The sequence below is a fragment of the Branchiostoma floridae genome, chromosome 3, assembly GCF_000003815.2.
Source record: "Branchiostoma floridae strain S238N-H82 chromosome 3, Bfl_VNyyK, whole genome shotgun sequence".
Taxonomy (NCBI): domain Eukaryota; kingdom Metazoa; phylum Chordata; class Leptocardii; order Amphioxiformes; family Branchiostomatidae; genus Branchiostoma; species Branchiostoma floridae.
This window is the reverse complement of record NC_049981.1, coordinates 15717948-15740195: the sequence shown is the minus strand read 5'-3', so window position 1 is coordinate 15740195 and position 22248 is coordinate 15717948. Positions and strand designations below refer to the sequence as shown.

The 22248-nt window shown below is 42.7% G+C and overlaps 2 protein-coding genes and 1 long non-coding RNA gene across 7 annotated transcripts in view; 1 reads left to right on the top strand and 2 right to left on the bottom strand.

Moving 5' to 3' along the window:
• LOC118410800 (one cut domain family member 2-like) overlaps positions 1-10385 on the top strand; it is a 74478-nt gene extending 64093 nt beyond the window's left edge. For 2 of the 4 annotated variants that reach the window (XM_035812625.1, XM_035812627.1), the window contains 2 exons: positions 5359-5412; positions 6238-10385. In XM_035812625.1, coding sequence (XP_035668518.1) covers positions 5359-5412; positions 6238-6536 — 353 coding nt within the window. In that variant the 3' untranslated portion in view covers positions 6537-10385. The remainder of the gene's footprint in view (positions 1-5358; positions 5413-6237) is intronic. The other 2 variants (XM_035812626.1, XM_035812628.1) reach the window with 1 other exon arrangement.
• Positions 1-22220, bottom strand: part of LOC118410814 — a 172453-nt gene extending 150233 nt beyond the window's left edge. The window contains exon 1 of one of the 2 annotated variants that reach the window (XR_004830600.1): positions 22071-22220. This is a non-coding gene — a long non-coding RNA (uncharacterized LOC118410814). The remainder of the gene's footprint in view (positions 1-22070) is intronic. The other variant, XR_004830601.1, reaches the window with a different exon arrangement.
• Positions 15555-19336, bottom strand: LOC118410805 (putative UDP-GlcNAc:betaGal beta-1,3-N-acetylglucosaminyltransferase LOC100288842). The gene has a single exon (XM_035812636.1). The coding sequence runs from the start codon at positions 17222-17224 to the stop codon at positions 16046-16048; it is 1179 nt and encodes a 392-aa protein (XP_035668529.1). The 5' UTR covers positions 17225-19336; the 3' UTR covers positions 15555-16045.
• Positions 22221-22248: the final 28 nt, after the last annotated feature.

Below are 22248 nucleotides of genomic sequence, written 5' to 3'. Positions count from 1 at the left end.
ACATTTTTTATCAGTAATGTGATCTCGTCTTGCGGTGTTGTGCTTCACAAAACAAAGACCGTCAAGTTCCTCTCCAACTCTCGCGAGAATTGCGGGAGGACGAGATCGCCCTCTGATTGGTCATGAAATGGCTGAAGAAGATTGCTGGTCAACATGAAAAGGTGTTTATGGCCTGGACAAGACTTGCTTGAATGTTTTAGATTAGACTTTAACATAGAGTTTGTTTTGTTTTGTTTGGAGTCTGTGTCAATGCAACGACATGGCGCATGGTAACATAACTTTCAAGAGATCAAGAAAAAGTGAATATCATGACCATGAAGACAATATGTTTAAACTTTGCAACCCCCCCCCCAAATATTGTTAAAGATAACAAATCTAAATAATCGTAAGCACCTATACGTTGAACGTAGTCATATTGTCAACATTTGTCAACTCTCATTCATAACAAGCTGCCGCCCTTAACTTACGATAAAATACAAAAGCACAAACATCAACTACTCTGCGGCGTGATATACCAAACGTTACGTTGCTGAAAAGTTTATGGACAAGCATCTTTGCTTTTCCAGTGGCAAAATAATTTGAGTACAATAAAGCCATTAGCTTGAAGCGGCATATCATTGGCTCCACATTTGCCACTAGAGTGTTAATACAGACTTAGGGCCGGCTCAAGCAGGTCCCAAATACCATTAATTGTTGAATTATCGTCCCCACCATAGAAACGGACATACGCTGATCGATCGGGCGTCTTTTAATGACCTTGCACTTTGCGGTTTGGGTATAATCTGGTGTGGTATATTGGAACCACGTGTGGAGTTGACGTTCTAAAAAAGGCGTCGATTCTTTTGGTTTCGAACTAATCTAGTCAACGACCACGTGTTGTATAGAAAGAAAATTTTACTGCTTAAATGTGTATGTCTTTCTATAAATGGGACATGTAACGTAGAACCCTTCACAGTATATCGATTTACCCCTTAGTTTTTCATTCTTTCACTAAATACATGGTTATTCATATTCAGAATGACTGTAACCCGTTCTCAATTTCGTTTTGACCATATATCTTCGGCCAGTTAAGCTGTAGCTAGTAAGTGATTTTCACGACGTCTTGTGAACGTCTTTGAGCAGGCATTTGTACCGAAATCGCTGTAGGAAACCCATCTCTCTGTAGAAGATGACGGCATTGCAATATATATATACCGACATTTCCATCGTGATATGTCTCAACATGTCTACTTGAATGTATGATGATTCTGCTATCTTGTCTATCTCTGTAAAGCGGAGCTAGCTCGGTCATGGCTTCCCGTATCAGCGTCCAACATGCTTTGTACAGTTAGTCTATCGCTGGTTTTAGTGCTTGACCTCAAGACACAATATACAATGGGTGACTTTCTTGGTTTAGCGGCGGAAGAAGGGGGCTTAATTTAATTAGCAGGTGCTTCTAACAGGTTGTTGTCAATCTGTGTATATTGTGTCCCGGATTGGCCGGGGTTTCCTGTGTCTACCCAAAGGATGCGTTGATATCTGTGCGTCCCGAGCAACGATAGGGAAACAAGGGAGCGAAGTTAGAGGTCTTGATAACGGTTAACACGAGAGATTTGTCCTTCACAGGAAGGATTTGATCTAGCCTATCGTTGTCAACTGTGTTGTCTCAGCGGCCTTAGGCTGTCGCCTTCCCCGCAGCAGCCCACCAATCTTCCCGCCTAGCCGCCGCACCGCTCCCAAATCCTAATCCTCACATTCTACACGAATTACCACGTTTTCTTTACCCCTGACATTGAACGCGATGATGATTGATGACGGTGATTCTGCCATCTTATGAGATTACGTCACGAAGTCGCGCAAAGGGGTGTGGGAGGGCATCTCCGCCATATTGATTTCAGTGATTGACCGCAGCGATACAGACAAGTCTGCTTTGCTAGTATCTCATCGCTTGTTGTTATTCGATAATCGTTTAATAAGTGATTAATGTACTGTGCTTTCGGCGTGCATAGGTTATAGAGGATAAAACGCGTCTGCGATATCTATGGATTGGTATGTATTTGTGGGTTTGTGTCGCTGCGTTAAGCTGCGGTCACGTGTGACACAGTTTCACTGTCTGACCATTCTATCATTGTTGTGGTTATCCGTTAAGTGTAACATTTTTTATGACACAAAAATGACATGAAATGAAAAAAGACGGGGCTTTTGCTAAATCATGATACAAACTGAATTGCAAAGATACCAAATATGTTATATTTTTGCGTTTTTGAATGAATGTGTGGTGTAAAAACTTAGTATGGGGTAACTTGACGGCTCAGGAGCATGACCCAGGGACCTGCTGTCTAATTCATGTTTCAGGATTCAGGCAGTTTGCTCGAAGACGAATTACCTGTGCGGCTTGGGTAGTCAGTTAGACCTCATAATCCCTTATCTAAATTTTCACTCGACTTACGCGCGGGCTAGATTGAAAGATAACCAACGACCTAGCTAGAAGGGTAAGGAATAGGAAGGGAATTGGGAAAGACAAGAGAGATAAGAAAAAAAGAGACTGAACAAGAACGCGCGTTCATGAAGGCAAAAAAAAAGGAAAACAAGAGGTTATAAGTGAAAAGAGAGAGGTTTGGAAAGAAAGAAAAGAAGAAAAGTAATACACTACCTCCTTGTACTGATGCCGCGAAAGACCAAAATTTTGAGGCCGATAGAGATGAAAAAAGAAAGAAAAATAGAAAGGTAGAATAGAGAGTGCGGGCCTGTTGGAAGGAGCCGCCTTGTCTCAGAAGGGCTATTACTCAAGGTGTGCCCTGGGTCCAGCCAACTCCGTCCGCGAGCCAAGAGGTCACCTGAGCTCGGTGGACTGGACAATAGGCCGGGAAGATTCTCTCCGGACGGCTCTTTTTACACGTTCTCCGGCCATTGTAGTGGTACCGCAAGATGGATGACCGCGGCGTTAGGGCACTTTGGCTGAATGCGGAAGGTCAAGGGGTTTGCGTCTTGGCGTGATAAAGCTTCCCTTTTCGTAAAATGAAATATCGGCGCAGATAAAGGGATGAAATTGTGGTAATAAGACCTTATCTGCGAGACCCGTCCTCAACAGGCGTTACGTTGTAGAATTAGCCGTTGTATCGTGTTCAGGGTGCGTTTGTCACGGCCACTGCGGGCCTTTGTTGGGCGGGGGAAAACAAATGATGCGGCCAGATTGAAACACGGGCGGAAGATTCGCCCCCTTATCAAACCGGCAGAGAGAACAAAAGTTGGGAGATCGGCGCGGTGGCAGGCGTCTGATTCGGTGCGCCGATCTTGTCACCGCCAGGGAAAAAGCCATCAACTCGCGGGCGTGCCTCTTACAGAGTAGACTAATTTGCAGTAGAACAAATTTAATGCCCCTTGGTGTATAGCTTCTCACTGAGGGTTGAATGATGAACCATTTGGCACGTTCGGAGCTTATCATTATTCTTTTGCTATGGGTAAGTCCTTCCCTCACCTTTTGGTGCCCATCTCTTTTTCCTTGCGCCTTTTGATCACACAGTTGTGCAAGCACTACATGGACGGGTACCGGTGTTGTATAACTACCATACAACTCATATGTGTGGGAGGTATTTTGTCGGATAAACAGACACTTCTTTTTTCCGATACTTTGTTCTGAATCTTCTAACTTTAAAATGGATATTTAGTATGAATTCCTAGTAAACTCGGGTGAAAACTTTCTTGTATTGTCTTGATTTCGAATTAATGTGCTATTAATATTATGGGCTTTATATTATGAAACTAGAACATACATATGTCAAAGCCATGGCATTGCAGATTTTAAAACACTTTTGAAATCGTTTTACTACGATTCCCTGACTGTTGGTAAATTTTCAAAATATTGTAATTCAGCAAACTGTTTAGAGGTGACATTTACATTTTCATTGGGAAATGTCTTCTTGTCCACTGTGGTTTCTTTTTGATAATCAGTAGAATCTACAGGAAACAGATGAGAATGCACAGCTGATATTAACATCTCCTCTGGAACTCCAACTAAAACTTAAGACAAGTAACGGTGCAATAATAAATCGATAGCCCGAGATTACGTACAAAATTTATAACAGTGTCATATCTAGAACTATAAGCTGGCTGTAGTTTGTAAGTTCCAGACCTGATAATCAACCATGTTGTTAATCAGTCCGGACGCGTTTCTGTCTACATAGTTACAAGAATCTTCGTCCTAACACAAAAGTCTGTGCATGAAATATTTATATCCGGGTCACGACTGCAGACGGTGGTGATGCAGGGACCAGGTGCGAATTCTGTTCCCCGGATCTCGCACTGTATTTACTCCAGAGTCCCTCGTGCAGGACGCGGAACACCGTTGACTGGGATGTGAGATTTGATTTGTGTCTATGCTCCGTCGGTTCTAAAGCGTTAATAAAAGCACCAATAATACCCATCAAAAGGAACAGGCTTTACAAAGTGTAGAATATGCCCAACTATAAACGTATACGGAGATAGAAACATTTTCCCTTCTAATACAAATAATACAAAGAACCCCAAAACAAGCTTTAAAAGAAAAAGGATTGCAATGTGCAAGATGTACATAACTACAGCCTTAGAATAAGATGGAAAAATTCTAAACATTCTAACAAAGAATACAAGTCCATAGTCCTCACTTCTAAATTGTCAACACAAAGGCCAGTGTGTTTACCTGTATGTGCCTCTAACTAGTCTAAGCTAGCATTCTAAGGAACAGGCCATTCAAGGTGTATGGTATACACAACCACGGACTTATTAGATAGACTTAATACTCTACCAAACGTAACAGGATATAGACGTAAGAAAAGTGTAGAAGCTTTGTCAAAACAGTCTGGTGGTTCTTATGCACGTGATATTGCAGTTGTTACTATGTGATCTTGTGACAGTCAAACACTTGTCTTGTTAAGTAGAACCGTCCTATTCCACCGAACACTGCCAAAATTAACGGTTGTATATAGGCGTAAACAAAGTCGTAGTAGCTGTTAGAATATATATAGTTATTGTCATGGACGTGATATTGCTTAGGGCGCTTGTTACAATGTGCTAATGTGCCGGTATAAAGCTTCCCTTGCTAATTAGGTCCGTCCTATTCCAGCCACATTCCAGGGCTGCCATTGTTATACGGCCTCGTGACCGTACCGGACAAGCGCGGCACCCGTATGGCTGGGTTTAGCACCCGAGCGTAGTAATCTCATTTAGGTTGATGCATGTGGCCGCTTTATCTGCCACTAACCAAGGTTATTCCACTGTCTGGATTGTAAAGATACGTTGTTTGATTAATGGGTGAGAGGCGAGCGGGTTTCTCACCCCAACTCCACACAGTGTAAAGCCATAAATCAACATTTTGTCTATCTCTCTTTCCTCGTTTTGCAGCATGTCAGAGGAAAGCTTATCAGGACCACGGCCGACCCGCAGCCACCAACTCAGGTATGAACTGCGCGTGCGCGTCGGCCGCGGTCCGCTCATGTGCATATCTCGCCATTTCCTCGGGGCGCCCCCTGTATGGAAATTTATGCAGGGAATGACAGGATATGCAAACATGAGGGCATGAAAGACAGGATGATGGATGCTTCTTGTCTTTTCTTCGGAGTAAGACCTAATTTGATCTACACGTCTCAGTAACTGTTTCTGAATGGGTGCTCTGAAATTAGGTCTCCTTTCTCCGCCGGGGTGTCGGAAGTTTAAAGGACGACATTTTAGAGGGTAATAGCGATAGTAGTGAGACCTGTACTTTTGTTACAACCCTTACCAGCCAGATCACAAGCACGACAACCAAAATGCCTACAGAAATAATATTGTCTGTATTTTGTAGTTCTAGATGCCGCCAATGCCGTCGACCGACGCCAGTGAAAAGAAGAAAATAAACTCTCCTGTCTCTATTACAGTTTCAGAAAGACTCATGCGGGCTGGATCAGATTAGAAATAGGAGGCTACTTTTCTCACATCACGACAAAAATCCATCACTTTTACGGTTGACGGCGGTCGTTTTATTCCCGCCGATGACATGGGCTCTTCAAGTACAGGTTTCACTCGTGTCAACTAAACCCTCAGGCATAAATATAAACAATTCACAGTTTGGTTAAGGATATGTCTCCATCAATTTGTGGGATCCTCAGTCACCGCACACCTGAAAGCTGCACCTGGCATAGGTCCGACTCAGTTTCTAACAAAGCTTTTCATTGTTTATTTTTTTATGCTTGCAATATGTGATATATCCCGTGGCTAACTTGTTCTTTGTTGTATCTTTAACAGCGTGTAAGCGGAAAGAACAAGAAGCTGCGAAGCCGCCGGAGCAGAAGGGTCCGAAGAAGCCCCGGCTAGTGTTCACTGACCTGCAGCGGCGGACGCTGCACGCCATCTTCAAGGAGAACAAGAGGCCTTCTAAGGAGATGCAGGCGCAGATCGCCAAGCAGCTGGGCCTCGATCTGAGTACCGTCTGCAACTTCTTCATGAACGCTAGGCGGCGCTCGCAGGACAAGTGGCAGGAGGACGAAGGGAAGAGTGCAGGTTCCTCAAGCAACGGCTCCACCCCGACTAGCTGTACGAAATAGGTCTATCTGCAAGCCTGCTCACCCCTAATCTTTAGGAATGGATCAATCCAGTTTGGTAGTTGAGCCGAACGATGTGGAACAAGCTACTACTTGATAAGGGGAGACCAGGCTTACAGACGTCATTTCCAACAAAGTGTGACCCTCAAAGCCACACACTTCCTTTATGACATGCATAATCATGTGATCTTTTGCGCAAGGGGTTGTGGGTGAAGACGTTATGCAAATGTGTGCAAATGAGTCATTCGAATCACTGGCCATCCTCTGCTTATGGTGTTCAAAAGTAGCTACGGTCGGACGCGAAAAAATAACGAGGCAAAAAGGCAAGGCATTCCTATCACCTTCTTTTCCTCCTTATATATTTTCTATCCTCATTGTATCATGAAGTGATTTAGACTTGCGAGGGCCAATCCGTGTTAAAATAAGTTGTCTTCCATGTTTCATGCTGCTCCTTCGGATTAAGTATTGGCGCTCGTCATTGGCTGAAGTTACCCATCATGCTCTTTATACGTTTGCCTACATTTGCATAACGACTTCACCACAAGAGCGAGTTTGAAGGGGAGAAGTCCAGAGAACGTTATAATTATCGCTCCCTCAAGGACTGTTATTGCTAGGGTACATTCTAACATGTGCCTATATCTAGAGGCATGACGGAGTCTTGCCTTGATAATTATGTCGATCTAGAACTAAGCTTTAAAATTAAGCCAAATATCCTAGTGCTGAGGAGGGCTCTGAGTTGGAAAAGTAGAGGTTTTCGAACCACTGAAGACAGGATAAAAGAGCTAGTACACAAAACGCCATTCCCAGACATGTACAAATTTGATAAAAGATGCTCTCGCGAGAAACAGTGGGGACGAGAGCAGGCTCAGAAAGCTCAAGTCACGCAAGATATCGCGAGTCTTGCACGACGATACCACACGACTTTGCACCGAAAGGAACAGATTCTCAAATTTACTCCATAATTATCTGACGCCCCTGCATTGATATCGGTGCGTCCTATCCGTAGATTCTACCACAAGTAAAATTAGGCGTACCGTATCGATTCAGGGGTGTTTTGCCATTCTCAGATAACACAACTTCCATTCTGCAATCCGTTTTCCATTTGCCACATGACAATCAACAGGCTTTAACCTCCCACAGTCAACAACCCATCCTCCATAGATCCGATGCAAGAAACACGTTCAAAGATACGCCCTACTTTGCGCTAACCCAGCCGGCCAAGCTAAGGAGTTCCGACGTTACAGTTTGGACAGCCTAGGTTAGCGCCACAAATCTCCAACATAATTAGAACTACTACCTCAGCAATCTCTCTACTTTGTACCAAACTATACCAAAGATTGCTTAGTGATCGTTGTGGAACGTTACGTAGTCGTGAAATGTGCACAAATAGTTTCCTTGCGTCTTACCAATCATGGCTTGGCATATTTTGCAAGAAATTTTAGATCTATATGTATTTTTTTGATGTGTTGATGTTGATATGCTGGGTATAGTTTAAAGTGGTGTGAAATAAGGTGTTATAAATGATGATTTCATGTACATTCCAGATGGAAATATGCAGGAGTCGGGCTATACTTAATTGCGGAGTGTAAAATACTTATGATTATATCTTATGAAGCTAGCCTTTTCTGTGTAATGGCAAACTTCGTTTTGGTCAAATCCAAAAGAGTTTTCATCAAATTGGCGCTTCCGGATAAGACCGATCTTTCCGTTAGTATCAGTATCGTTGAATTGTTCGTCCAGTTGTTTTGTCCGGAGTCGAATTGTTTCTGTTGTTGACAGGAAAAGGAAGACATCCACGTTTTGTTGCAGGTCGTAAGCAAGAAAAACAATGCGTCATTAAACAGCCACTAACATTTATCTCAGACAAACTTGGCAGCGACCCTGTATTGTAAAGAGTGGGGTGCGCTGCTCTGAGAGAGATCGTCCAACATTCGGAGTCCGCGATGCAGATCGACAGGGACCTTTTCCGTGATTTCTGTTGTAACCGTGTTTACTTTGGAACAGTTGTTTGACGTCCACACTGGTGTGGTCAGTCGTGACTCGTGTTGTCAATAGCCTTGCGTTTTACGGCACCGATTCGATCGGCCATCGTTAAAAACAAAATGGCGTACAGTGGTGCTGTACAATAATAATACATACCAAAGATTTTAAGGGATGCAAGTCAATGTCAACCAAAGATAATGCCAAATGAAAAAAAGAAAAACAAGAACACTGCACAAAGACACCTACACACCCACACAACACACTTCCGTCTGACAATATACCTCAATCATATCACACTCGTTCCTCTCTTGGAGCCTGTATAACAACCATGCAACCAATGACACTGCTCTGTGGAAATCTCAGTCTAAAACTTTACCTCTTCTGTGCTGTGCAAGTCTGTCCGGACGAATCCGCTTGCTTCAGAGGCAGGGGTGGAATTTTGGAGCAATTTATGTTCTTCCATTCCAACATCTGTGAATATGAAAAACAATTTCTTTTTCTGTTGCAAGTTGTTTACTACACCCCTCGCCAAATGACTTGGCTCAGTCCAAAGATCCCGTAGCATTGGTTTGATTGGTCGCCCGCTTCTGCACTGTCTGGATTATTACGTCATTGATCCCTTATGTGAAACTGTATAATTGACTTAGCAATTAGTGCAATTCTTATCAACAGGGTCAAATGATATTGTTGTCTTGTCTATTGTTAACAGATTGTAAGTATTGTTCACATTTCTTCAAGTACTAGATTGTAATATATTTCCCCAAAGATGGCCAAAGGTCTTGTTTTTGGATGTAATAATTCCTGTGACACTTGTGAATTTTGTGTTCAGAGCAAGAAACGGAACTTTTGTTAAAACCTGTAAGTAATGTATACAAAATTATTGAGATAAGAGAAGCTAGGGTAAACTATAGTTAGCGTCGAATCAATAATATATTGACCGTGGAAGATGAGTGGGGTAAGGAAAAGATGATGTATAAAGAGTCGACATTGGTGGGACTAAGCTGTGAACGATAGTTAAGTTGAAACTATAAGATACGGATGACTATTGGTACATTGAAGAATACAAGAAGAACGTATACAGTATGATACAAATATGTATGAATAAGGCTCCAAGGCGGCAACAGTAGTTGGATAGAATATGCACATCAAATTATGCTTCACAGATGAAAAAAACAACAAAGATTAGCACTTACAGTATGCCTTACCAATGATAAGTTTGCAAACAAAAAATGTAAATTGTATATAGACGGGGAGGGTGGATGGTACTGTAAAAAGTGTGCAATACATTGTAGAATGAACGTTGGAAGCGAGAGGTCAGGGGTCGGAGGGCAAGCAATAACCCAAAGTTACTCTTAGGTACGCATGCACTGGCAAAACAATCCTTACGAGACAGAAAACTTTGTACTTTATAGATTCCACCCCGTACCTACTGACTGCGGTTACCCCTAATTCTGTGCAATATATGAGAATGGGGTAATGCCGCGGGGCAGGTCGGGATCGCCTTCTTGCCAACATGAATGTAGCACCATGATTAGAGAGACCGGTAGTGGCACATCGCTAGCTTGCTCGCGTGGCCCCTAGAGTCGAAAAATCGCATTTAGACGCTTGTGCAATGCTTCTTCTATACATAGAGGTAGGTAGACATAGTAGTTTTTGCTCCGTCGTCCTTTTGGCGGCCTTCAGCTCAGGCGTCGCCTTCTGAACCATCTGAAGACCGCAGGAGAACGTAAGGAAAAGGGACAGGAGTTTTAGTGTAGTGCTTCAAGCCGCATATCCCTAGTGCAAGTGCGCCCCATGTAGGCTATCATCAAATGATAGGCTGTACATTTTTAGGAATATCTGCAATAAATACCTTTTTCAAAAGCCACACTTGGTCTGCCTTGTCTGATGAATGTCTGTCGGTTTCTTACAGATAACACAACAACAACGATATCAGAACTGTAGACAAGAGCCTTCTAATCATTACAAATTCTAATGTGTGAACGTCGACGTCCTAACCAAACTCTACTCTAAATCGTACACCCAACGATACTTTCGAAACCCCAAACCCTCTTCAATTCATAATTTGATACACTCTTACACTTTACATTTGGAACCCTGACTTTGAAAGTTGTTTAAAAGAAAAGAAAAATGAATTGAAAAAACGATAGCATATGCACCGACTTCCGTTGACATATGTTACATGTACGCACATAGAAAGAAAACGATTGTCAAAATGGAGACAAATTCTCATGAAGTCCATTTTGGTAGAGCATAGGGGAGAATGTCAATAAAGCATAACAAAATCACTCCTAGCTCGTCATATACCTTCTTATTATGGACAGTATTTTAAAGTATTGTTCAGTGAAGTATTTCCTTTCGCCCCCTTTTCTTCATGTAACATGTTATACTGCTCTTATGCAACCTAGACACTAGTATCAGTTAAAGTTTTACATGTATAATTGATACAGAATCTTTATTTTTATAAGACAAGACCTAATGTGGTGGCTTCGAATTCACGACCAAGAGGTCACTGGTTCGATTCCCGGCGTTCCTGGCTAGTCGTTGTGGCATTGGAAAATGCTAATCTCCAGGCAGATCTACCGGTGGCTCAGAACACTCCTTCGTCAGCTCAACTCCTTAATAAGCTACCGGTAGCTCTGCCTGGAGATTAGGAAAATGCTCTTTATATGGGCGCGGTCACATGCATGTTGGTCGTTCGATCGTCGTACGATTTTGATAATAGGATTTTTATGCATGCAGTGACAGAGCCAACCACCCACAAGGATCTAAGAGAGCGTTTTGTGCAGCAAGACTATTGAACATTGTAGGACACATGCATGGCTGTCCTAAAACATGCCCAAAGTTAGCGATCGTAGGACGATCGCACCAACTATGTGACCGTGCCTTTACGCGACTTTCCTTACTCCACATAGGGGTACAAATGAGTACCTGACTTCGTTTGGGAGGCAAAAGGCGGAAGAAGAGCTAGTACAGGGTGTGGCCCTGTCTCCCAATACCATACCCTAGACACAGCTGCCCCTACTGCATCAAAAAGACTTTGGGACTATCTATACCTTTGCCTTTCTTTACCTAATGTGAACCATTTCTACCAGTGCTCATCTAGACGGAGTGCAGAGGAGTACATAAAAGAGACATTACGAAACACAGACTAATGTCGTCTTGCTAACCCGCCCTGGAGGACCCTACCATTATCAGAGATTGAGGTTAATCTGAGACCAATTTTTCCCGTTGGAAATGTGTTTGTTCGACATTTACCGGGTGACAGAAAAGGGTAGTGCAGCAATGTGATGTTCTTGTTGTTGTTACTGTGTTCACATTTCGGCTATGACTATGTCAGATATGGAATACAGACGAGGGTATGGTAGGAGCGGCCGTTATAGAAAAGACCTATAATATATATAAACCGAATCACTAGGATCTGACTCTTTCTACGTCGGATCTCTTATTTCCAAATTATGTACTATGCGTTTGGAGCTTGGAACAAAGTTTTAGGTCCAACATGGCGCACAGTCTGTCAAAAATAGATGTGGATTTTCTGCGCCTGTCGGATAGGTGTTTGTCAAATAGCCTGCAGAATTCAGCCGGCCAAGGAGTTACACAGACTCACTTCCCCTTCACTCTCACACATGGCCCCACATTATTGTTGTAGGTACAACACGGCAGATGGTCAAAAGTAGGTGCAAATCTTCCACTTCAGTGACAGGTCACTTTTTTAATACCTATTAGAACCTACAAGTTTGATTAAAGCCGTTCCTTGTTGGCTCCGCCTGTCCTGTTCTAACACACATAGAACACCTCACCCCCCTCCCCACCTAGTGTACTGAGAACCAGTGCTGCTCTCCGACCCTTCAGTGAGCGGTATAACCCGACCACATCAGCTCTATCGGACTCATCCGCCCAGACACCTCTATAATCTGCACCCGGCTATTTGCACAGTTACTTGCCGTGCTCGCTAAATGCCCGCCAGCGCCCGACCAGCTTTTCTAGGATTCACTGTGGCGGGAAGGGGGATTCCAGAGTCGTAAAAATGCCATAACACGCCATTAGGGCGCGCGTAATGACCGCTACGAGGCGACGGGAGACTTGCCGAAAACGCCGACGCCAGAACTCCAGTCTTACGGTAAAGAGGGCACCCCACATAAGGCGGCGGTTTGAATAACTAAAAAGTGCTCATCAGATTTCCAAGCGAAGTAAAACAAAGCTGGGGTGAGCCCGGTAAAGCCTGCTAATTGTAGCAGCTACATGTGTTCTTCGTTACTAATATAGTCTATAGCGTGGTTAAAAACCCCGGTGTACAGTAGATGGCGAACTCCGCTGATCCACGAGTCATGACTTATGGTCCCTGCTTGGAAACTTCAGGAAGTCGTGGTAAGAAAATGTTTGGGATGGTGATCCTTGCCAGCAAATGGGCAGGGGAAATGTATTGTTAGTTGACAGGATAGAATTGCGGACTTTGTATATGGTTGTTAAAGAGAGTCGTATGTGAATGGCAGACGAAAAGTCGTATGCATACAATCTTTCCCAATTGGCCGGAGGTGGAGATATTGTAATGTCACCATATTGGGTTCTTTAATAAGAAGCCACCACGTGAGCATACTATGAACACAAGTGCGCCTTAGAATTCAGAAAAAAATGTAAATACGGCATAAAGGTTGGTAAGCATAGCCTCTACATGGCTCCATGGTGTTCTGGGTTGTCTGTATGTGACTATAGTAACTGACTATCTCATCTGCAAATCATTCAGCCGATTTAGCCAATTCGACTATTTTTCCAGCAACCGTTAGTCTCAAGTCTGGTGGTGACTAGGCAAAAATAGTCACAGTTTTCACAGTGGCACATCTACCATAATCACTTTTCAGCAGTGAACTTAGTCCAGTGGTAAGTGGGCCCTGGCTTTCGAAAGTTTGAATCCCAGCTGCTATCGCTCATCCGATATGCTCGTTACTGGAAATAGTTATAGCCCTTAGGCCATGGTTCATTGTGCTTGGTGAAAACACCGATGGAATTTTTCTCGGTACAATATTATAAACCAGTAAATACATTTCCATAGAAACCTTAAACCTTTGTCCAGACAGAGAGGATGGTCATTTGGGTTTATCTTCGGCAGCCATGTTGTCAATGTCCCGTTATGGCATTCCCGGGTTTAAAAATAGTAAAGGTCACAAAGCCTTCAGGGTCTCGAGTATGCTATTGGACGACGGAGCCCATCCCTCTCCTTCCACCTCCCCAACCCAAATCATGTACCCATTTTTTACCTGGGTGGAGTGACGAAAGTTACGTTATGGGTACAACATCTAGCCAGGAACACATGAATTGAAACCGTGACCTAGCCACTCACCATCGACACCAAATTCCGATGATATCTATGACAAAACTGTAGATGAAAGAAAATATAGTAATCGTTTGTTTATCCTTTTATTTGTATCTTATCCAGAGTGGCCATGGCTCATTCAGTCACCAGCTGCTTTCCATACATTACAGTAAAACATATATAGGTACTAAGAAACAAGGAAACTAAAAAATCAATCAATAAAAAACAGTTGAACAAAAAGCCATTCAAAGTCTCAATACGCGTATACAAGAACATTTTGTCTTTGTTCAGAGTGATAAAGCATTCTATATCTACCATATCTACATGTTTGCGCATAGTTCTAAATTTGATGTGTTTTCAGTCTAATCTCATGGAATACACCTAAAGTTAGCTTGCAGAGTTGTGTGGCCCAAGGGCTACAGAGACGGGTATGGGCATTGTCCTATACACAAGGAGGTGTGGGGAGGACGTTAACTAAGACTAAGTAGCCACAACCTTTCGGTGATATTTTGTTGGACAGTCTTTAATTGGGTTTTTGTGGGATTTTCCCACGTCAAGGCCGAAGTGTTTTCCTTCCGGGCTCCAGCACAAATTGAAATTGAATTCCGTTAAACAATTACAGCGACACCCTCACTCGCTTTCATGCACTGAATATTTTATCCAGAAAAATATCGGTCATAACTTTTGGTCTTCAAAACTGTTCCTGGTGAGATCGTGTGTTGTAAGGGCAGGGTGTTGGCCCGGAAAACAGAGGTCCCAGGTTCATATCTGCTGATATCCTGTGCCCTTGGGACAGGCACTCAACACGACTTCCCCCACTTCATTCAATGAGTAACTAGCTTTGGTTAGGACCGTCCCTCGGATAGGACGTTAAATGGAGGAGAGCCACACCCCAAGTAGGTAAAAGAACCCGCCATGCTTATCACAAAAGAGTATGGGTTCTTCCTGGTGTGAGTGGATCAAACCTTAGTCTGGTCTTAGGTTTGACATCTTGACAAGGTGATAGTCACCTGTTATGTCAATCCTTCCACAGATGTGGTAATTCCCAAGAAATAAAAATCGAAGTACTTAGTGGTTTAGAAGATGGTATCAACAACATACGGTCGGCGAGTTTCGGCTGTTACTTGATCGCCAAAATGTTACTGAATGATGAAATCGCCCGAAACTCGAGGGTATTTTTCGCCCGAAAACCTAGCCTTATCACCCTATGGGTCTCTCATTGACCTAGTACCTGCGAACGTCGACCGGTCCCTAAAACCCGCGCGATGTCAGGGAGAGCACCGGGCGTTCTACTGCAGATGTCATGTAGAGCTCGCAGACTCGTCCGTCGATCGAGCATTTCTGCTGCGTGGCATGTATATAATCACAACACAAAAACAGAAGTCTTCAATTTTTGTCCATAAAGCCATTGGTTTTCGTTAAAGCAAATATTGATATGGTTTCTTTGACTTTTGAGGTCACGTTATTTGCTTTTGAGGGAATGACTGTCGATACTGAAACTATCTAGGGATATCAACTCCACAGACGGGAGTTTCAAACTATTTTGAAAATATTACAATTTCAAACTACCGTTCGTCCAGTTGATATTCCTAAATAGTTTTGATAAGCAACCGCGAGGCACTTTGTCCTGTATTCTAAGAAGAAGAATAACCGATATAGGTTACTCAAGGTCAAGGATAAAGGTTAACTAGCGTTACGCACGGTTTACAACAAAACTATTCATAGCCATAATGTATATATCTTTATTTAGAATCAAGAATTGAATGCAGTACAATTGATTTCGGACAATCGTTAAAATTCATTCATGTTGTCAGTTTGAACACTTACAGTGAACATTAACAAGAAAGGGGCGTGGCATCTGGAGAAAAGGGGCGTGGCATCTATCAATGCCTCTAACTCGCACTGGTAGAAGGGTATGAATAATATATCTTCCGCTACGATTGTAATGTCCATTGTATGAAATAATAGTGAAAGTAACCATAACTCAATGTAAAATGACATAGGGCACAGTCCCAAACAAGGCATGCTATACTTAATCTCTGAAGATGATCAAAACTCATCTGCATATGTCTACAATAGCTAATGGTTGTTTAGCTCGCCGATGAAGGTTAAACAATCAGGTTATAAGATACGCGCGATATAACAGTAACTCAAGGAACTGGATAGCTTTTGGAAAACGTGTCTGGAGTACCTGTGGCTGTTCAAACAGTTCGTTTCAGATTTCTTTACAGTCAGTGTCATCTGATTGGATGATGTTGTGGAGGCTTAGCATCTCCTGGGGACTGACGTCATAGATAAACGTCATCCTCCTGTAGAGACAAGTGTTCTTCGGCTTCTTCATCACCACGAAGCGATCGTCGTGTAGCGGGATCACCTGAAGATACTCCGCCAAGAGCCCGAGGTACACGTCTTCGAATGGAAATGGCGTCATATGTCCGAAGGCGCGAAATGCTTTGACCATTCTAATGACGACGTCCAATGAGAACATGTATACCGGACCTTGTGCGAAGTTAGGAAAGTCGTCTCTTGGATATTTCGCTTCTGAGATGTACCTGGGCTCTGATTGGTCCCGGGTCGGCCGTCCTCCGCGAAGCACGTGACCCATGAAGAGATTCTGCGAGATCTCGTGAGCGTCTCGTGCCCAGGGCGCCAAAACTTTCATGTTGACAAGGACATTGTCGTCGGTTTTGAGAACAAAGCTAGGCACACAACTTCCGTTAGAAAAAGTGCTGTTCACCCACTGAAAACCCAGGGTTACCTTTAAGTTGTCCTCTTCTCTGTGATCTTCAAACTTCCCTTGAAGAATGTCATTATACTGCAAAGATTCGTCCACAAGTCTTTCTTCCGTCATGGCATCCGAAGCTGTACCCATGACGAAAACAACCTGCCATTTTAGGTTCTCCTTTTCGCTTTTAGCTGCGATGTTCTGTCCCCAAGACCTCCTGATGACGGCGCGCTGTTGGAAGCGGTGTGGCGAAGTCTCCACCAACGCGAGTAGAACGAAGTCCTGACCTTTACACAGCTCTGTACGTGGTGCGAGAGACCAGGGGGGCGAGTCACCTTGTACGTCGGCGTACCTGCGTGCGACGTTCGGTCCAACTTCAAGTTCATGCCCGTCGTCTTTCATGTGCAAGGCTCGCGCTAAGACAGGATGCATCTTCGAGTCTTCGTCGTGTTCTTGGTCCGAACCATCTTCCCCGCCCCGCTGAAACGGGTGCAAGTCCTCCAGTCTGAAGCTTCCCCTCGACACGTAGGAGCTGTACAGCAGCCACACGCCCAGGAACAGCCACAGCAACACAAAAACCAGAGCGATCGTTTTGGCCCTTTTGGAGTTTTGCAGAAGTGTGCAAACAACAGAGGGGGAGATTTTCTTCTCCTTGTAGAGCGGCAACATGACTTTTCACTTGTAAAGCAACTTGTAAAAACGATTTTAAGTACAGAAAACGTTTAAAACACACTCGTCCGCTTTTAGCATTTGAAAATGACTGCACACGAAGTCTGTGCCGGTAGGTTTGTGGCACTAGGTCTGGCTGGGGCGTTTGTTCTTCAGATTTGTGAGCTTACAACACTCAAACTACGGAGTCTATGTAGTTTAACAGACGTGGGACTCTTCTATTGGAGCTCATTCACACTGAAGCACAACATAGGTACTTCATATCCGGGACCATACATTCAACATCATACAAGGTTGTCAACTAATGGAAAATTACTTCTTGTCAAATTATTAAAAGGTAACAAACAATCAAAACCACACAATCTGATTATAACGTTGCATTTCATAGAACGGAATGAATAAAACGAAAAGAATTTCTAAACTGAATTACGTACTTCAATCTGTTGAACACAACAACGAAACTTCCCGAGGAATGGTAGTTCCGGCTTTTGGACAAACAAGAGTTCGGGTCTCCTTACAAACTGTGTATACAAACGTTTTACACGTAGGTCACTTAAATCTGTAAGCTTGGCTTTGTCAGCGGTCGGAGATTGTAGTTCCACGTTTCAAAAGAACGAGACGCCTGGGCAATTTTCAGGCTATTCCACGTCAGGAAAGGTACGGGGATCTTAGGATGATTGGGATTGATAATGCTTAAAAGATGACGTATGTACGTAATCAAGGGGTTCATTTCAAAAGTTACGTGCACTTAGATCGTATTGAATTGCAGCGGTATGAAATTTCGACGGAAATATACCACTTTCAAATCATGACTAAAAGTTGAGGTCAAATTAGCCTGGATACCACACCCCAGTACAATCTCAATATCCCACGATAGATATTGAGATCGGGCTGGGGGTGTGGTATCCAGGCTAAGGTCAAAATTAATGTGTAACATAAAAACACCTAGGACCCCCCTCTCCCAACCACACACACACGGAATGCATGAATTGGTCGACCCAAAAGTTACACGTTGTTAAGAGAAGCTTGCACTTTGTTTGTTGTAGTTTTTGGAGAACGTGGGTTGCAACTAAGACAAGATGGGAACTTTGTACGTAAAAAAACCAATGACATTTAACTAAGTATATGTCCACTCGACAAGGCCTAGGCTAGGGATAGCATTCATCATTTTGGCTAGGGACGTAAAGTCGGTGGCCCTTGTATGGGAGTCGCAGTTGCCACACCTCGGCAAGTAAGCCCCCCAAAAACATATGGAGAAGAATAGAGGTTACTTGGCGTGCTTGATTGAAACCTAGCCATGGCAAACACTGAATTTCCAGAATACCCAACACTATAAAAGTGAGTTACAAGTTCCCGTCAAGTAGGTAGGCCAGCGTACATATATGTTTCCAGATGCCCCCTATACTGTACAAGTATCAGTCACATTTTCGCAGCCTAACGGCTTATGTTTTTGCATTTATTGTTTCTGAATTGTAGGACTCCAGGAAGAATTGTGATACTACATTTAGTATCACTAATGGAGATCCCAATGAAACAAACAAACAAAACGGTTGACTAAACAAGAAATCTACTTGGGTCGTTGTAACTAAGCTTCTCTATTCAGCCACACACACACACACCACACAGTGACTTAACCCGAGTTCCAAACAGACGTTGGAACAGACAATCCTATCTGATCTGACAGTCTTCTACCCGCTGGTAAAACCCTTTCTAGTCAGACCCTTAAAGGTGGCACAAGTTTAGAAAACACGTGCCTGTCCTTGAACCAGCGTCTGCAGATATTTGAGTAGAGCACTGTCATGATTCGAAAACGTTACTATTTTCTACTCCAACATCTGCTTAAAACAAACAAAACACACACAGCTGTTTCTAAAAGGATCTACATGAAATAAGTCCTTTGTTACGTTTGAAAGTTGGTTTAAGAAAAGGGATGTTTCAGTAAGACTGTAACCAGAGAACGAAAAGTGGTTTGGTTTATCTTTAGACACCCGGATGTGACCGAGCTTCAACCAATCACTGAAAAGCTGCGTAAACCAGACTCATGGTCGTTTCCATGGCAACGGAGATATATCACGCCCTCTTTCTGTCAGTTCGGTGATTTTTGCGCAGGAGGATATTTTTCAAGAGTTCTCAAAGTACTTGAGGTGTGGCCCTTGTTTTTAAAGACATACAAAAAGAACAAATGTAAATAGTCTGTTTACGAAAACGAAGGGCAAATCTATGTCCAAAAATAGAGATTGAAAGGTCTTGAAAGGGAAAAAAAAGAAAGGAGGTAAGAACAATATCCTGCAAACGGGATTTATGGTCACTTTACTTTGTATATCTTTATTATCTGTGTCTAGCATCTAGTTTATAATCGCAGATTAATTCAGGGTACATTCTTATATAATTAACTATCTAAACTTCCAGTGGGCATAGCCTCGTTAATCTTTTGTATTCTGGAATATAATTCATCATTCAACACCCGATATTTAAAGAAGTCCTGGAGCAGAAAACATCACAAACGTGATATCTCTCAATTCATGGTGATGAGCTACTCTTAGTGTTGTAACCTTGAAATCATCAGACGTCTGGCATTGGTAGAGTTTATCAACCTCATGTGTAACTTAACTTAGTTCTATGTGATGCCATGTGTATCCATAGTCAAGTTAATGTTGTAATAAAGGGTAATATGTACATGTATAATACAACTACGATAAGTCCATTGTAATATGTATTGTATGTATTATCACATGGGAAGAGGACTCCAGGATTAGAGAGTATATGTTTGTATTGACGAGAGGTTTCTTAACTAAGAAACAAGAAATCAACAAAACAACCTTCTTGAACAAACTAACGAATAGCGGTGTCCGTGTGTATAGCCTACTGCACCATACAGCGTAATGCATTGCTTTAGTTATGTTGAATTGTAAAATCTATTGTATCTTTGAGTTACCTTGTCAGAAGAGTAATCCAGGAAGATTAGTGAGTACATGATCATATTTGATGAGTAATGGTTTCTTAATTATCAAACAAAGGAACCAACAACAGCCGTGGGTATGGTACCATGTTTGATGTATTGCTTTTAGTTACCTTAAGTTGTAATATTTCTTGTACTTGTGTTTTGACAAGAAAGAAGCAGACTCCAGGAAGATCAGTGAATATTTTTGTTACTAATAAAAATATTCACTGATATATACAACATATATACAAACAACAGCAGTGGGCGTGGCCTCATGCAAATGCTGTCAATCAAAGCTCTGATTCCTCCCTCGGCCGTCTGAACAGGAGGATGTGCGGTTCTGGACAGTGGATCATGTAGTGGATCCAGTACGGAGACTGCTGAACCCCCAGGTTCCGCCATTCTGTCTCTGTCATAAGATGGTTCTTTGGGACCTACGTCAGAGAGATCAGAAAGTGAGAGTGCTACCGAAGTTTAGCTCACTGGAGATCTAACCTTGCTCTAGTCTAATCACTAGTTCAGACAGAGAGGACAGGCCATATGTACAGTATTTACAGTCGGCAGACGATTTGTACACGTATTTCAACAGACATAATGTACGGTGGATCACGTTCCGTCCTACGGACTAAGACACTTTCCAGTAGCGTGCATGTTGGTTATGCGTTACAGCTCGGACTATGGCCTCTGGGTCTAGAGACTGGGCCACTAACTACTAGACGCTCTCTACATGAAAGAACCAGTTTTAGCTCACTGAAGATCTAACCGTCCACTAGTCTTGAAAAGAAACGACAGACTGTACGTTTACACAACAAAGAACTAAATCAAAATATCATACCGCAAAACTCGGCAGTAAAAAATGGCACATCTGTAGCGGTTTAAATCATGCTAAAAGCATAAGTTTGAACCTGAAACAATGCCAATCAGTAAATCTATCGAATTTATTATTGTGTTCTTGATATTGTAAAGGTAAATAGATATCTTGACTTGACTTGAGTTCTTTGCGTGTAAAGTTTGGTCATACCTGGTGGACTAGTTCAGTGGGAAGAATCACGTGTCGATACTCGAACGTCTCATCTTTGTATTTATCCGAGTATTGGATCATTTTCTGCACTTCGCCCGTCGACATAGTCAAAGCGACACCTAGTAATTTTGACTGGTATTGCAAGCTCCAGGAGAACAAGTTGTAGGCAGTGTGTGTTGGATATGGCTGGGTTGAAGTGGTAACTTTCAACCTGTGGTGGTTGCAACATACAATATTAACATAAAGAATTGATGTCTTATATATATATATATATATATATATATATATAAGACTTATATATCTTATATATATATTTTTTTCAATCATTACAGCCGTTCCACAGTACATGTACCATTTTATATCTGTTGGCCTTTTAATGAGAATAACTTATAATAAATAAACGTAGGCTGGTCGAAAAATACGGCATATAAGGAAAAGCTCACGATTTTGTCCATCAACCCTTGCCTCGAGAGTACTAGTAGTAGACTTGCCATACTTGATTATGAGTATGGCAAATCCATCAGTCATTACGTCTTAGGATGACATTAATAGACCACTCACCAGAGCCCCCTAGCGGAATCTGAACAAGAGGCAGCATGAGTATACCGCCACTGTGTGCAAATGGTTTCAAACTGATATTGACCTACTGAGAAATCAACAGACCTCAGAAAACAGCGGCAAAATATCTGTATATGGCAAACGTGACGTTAGCTGTATGTGTGTTCCTATGAGGCCAAGGAGGTTTAAATGAGCTCAGAAACCTCCTCCACAGCTCCGTGAGGCTGAACCCCCCTCCCTAGCGTGCCCTCGTTTATTCTTTCGATGTTGATTTCTGGCGAAGCATTTAATTTACTAGCGTTCCAATCAGCTACATATCAACTTACCTCTATTTTCTTCCTGTATGGCTTGGAAAAACAATAACTGTGACGTCTGATGATAGAATCTCCCCAAAAGCTGTGCAGGCAGTCCGGCTTGCTTCCGCGGCTTTGTTCTAGTTTCCCGCCAAAACCTTCCCTGGGTCATCTGAATAGTGGATTCAGGTTTAAGGGGATTTTGTTATAC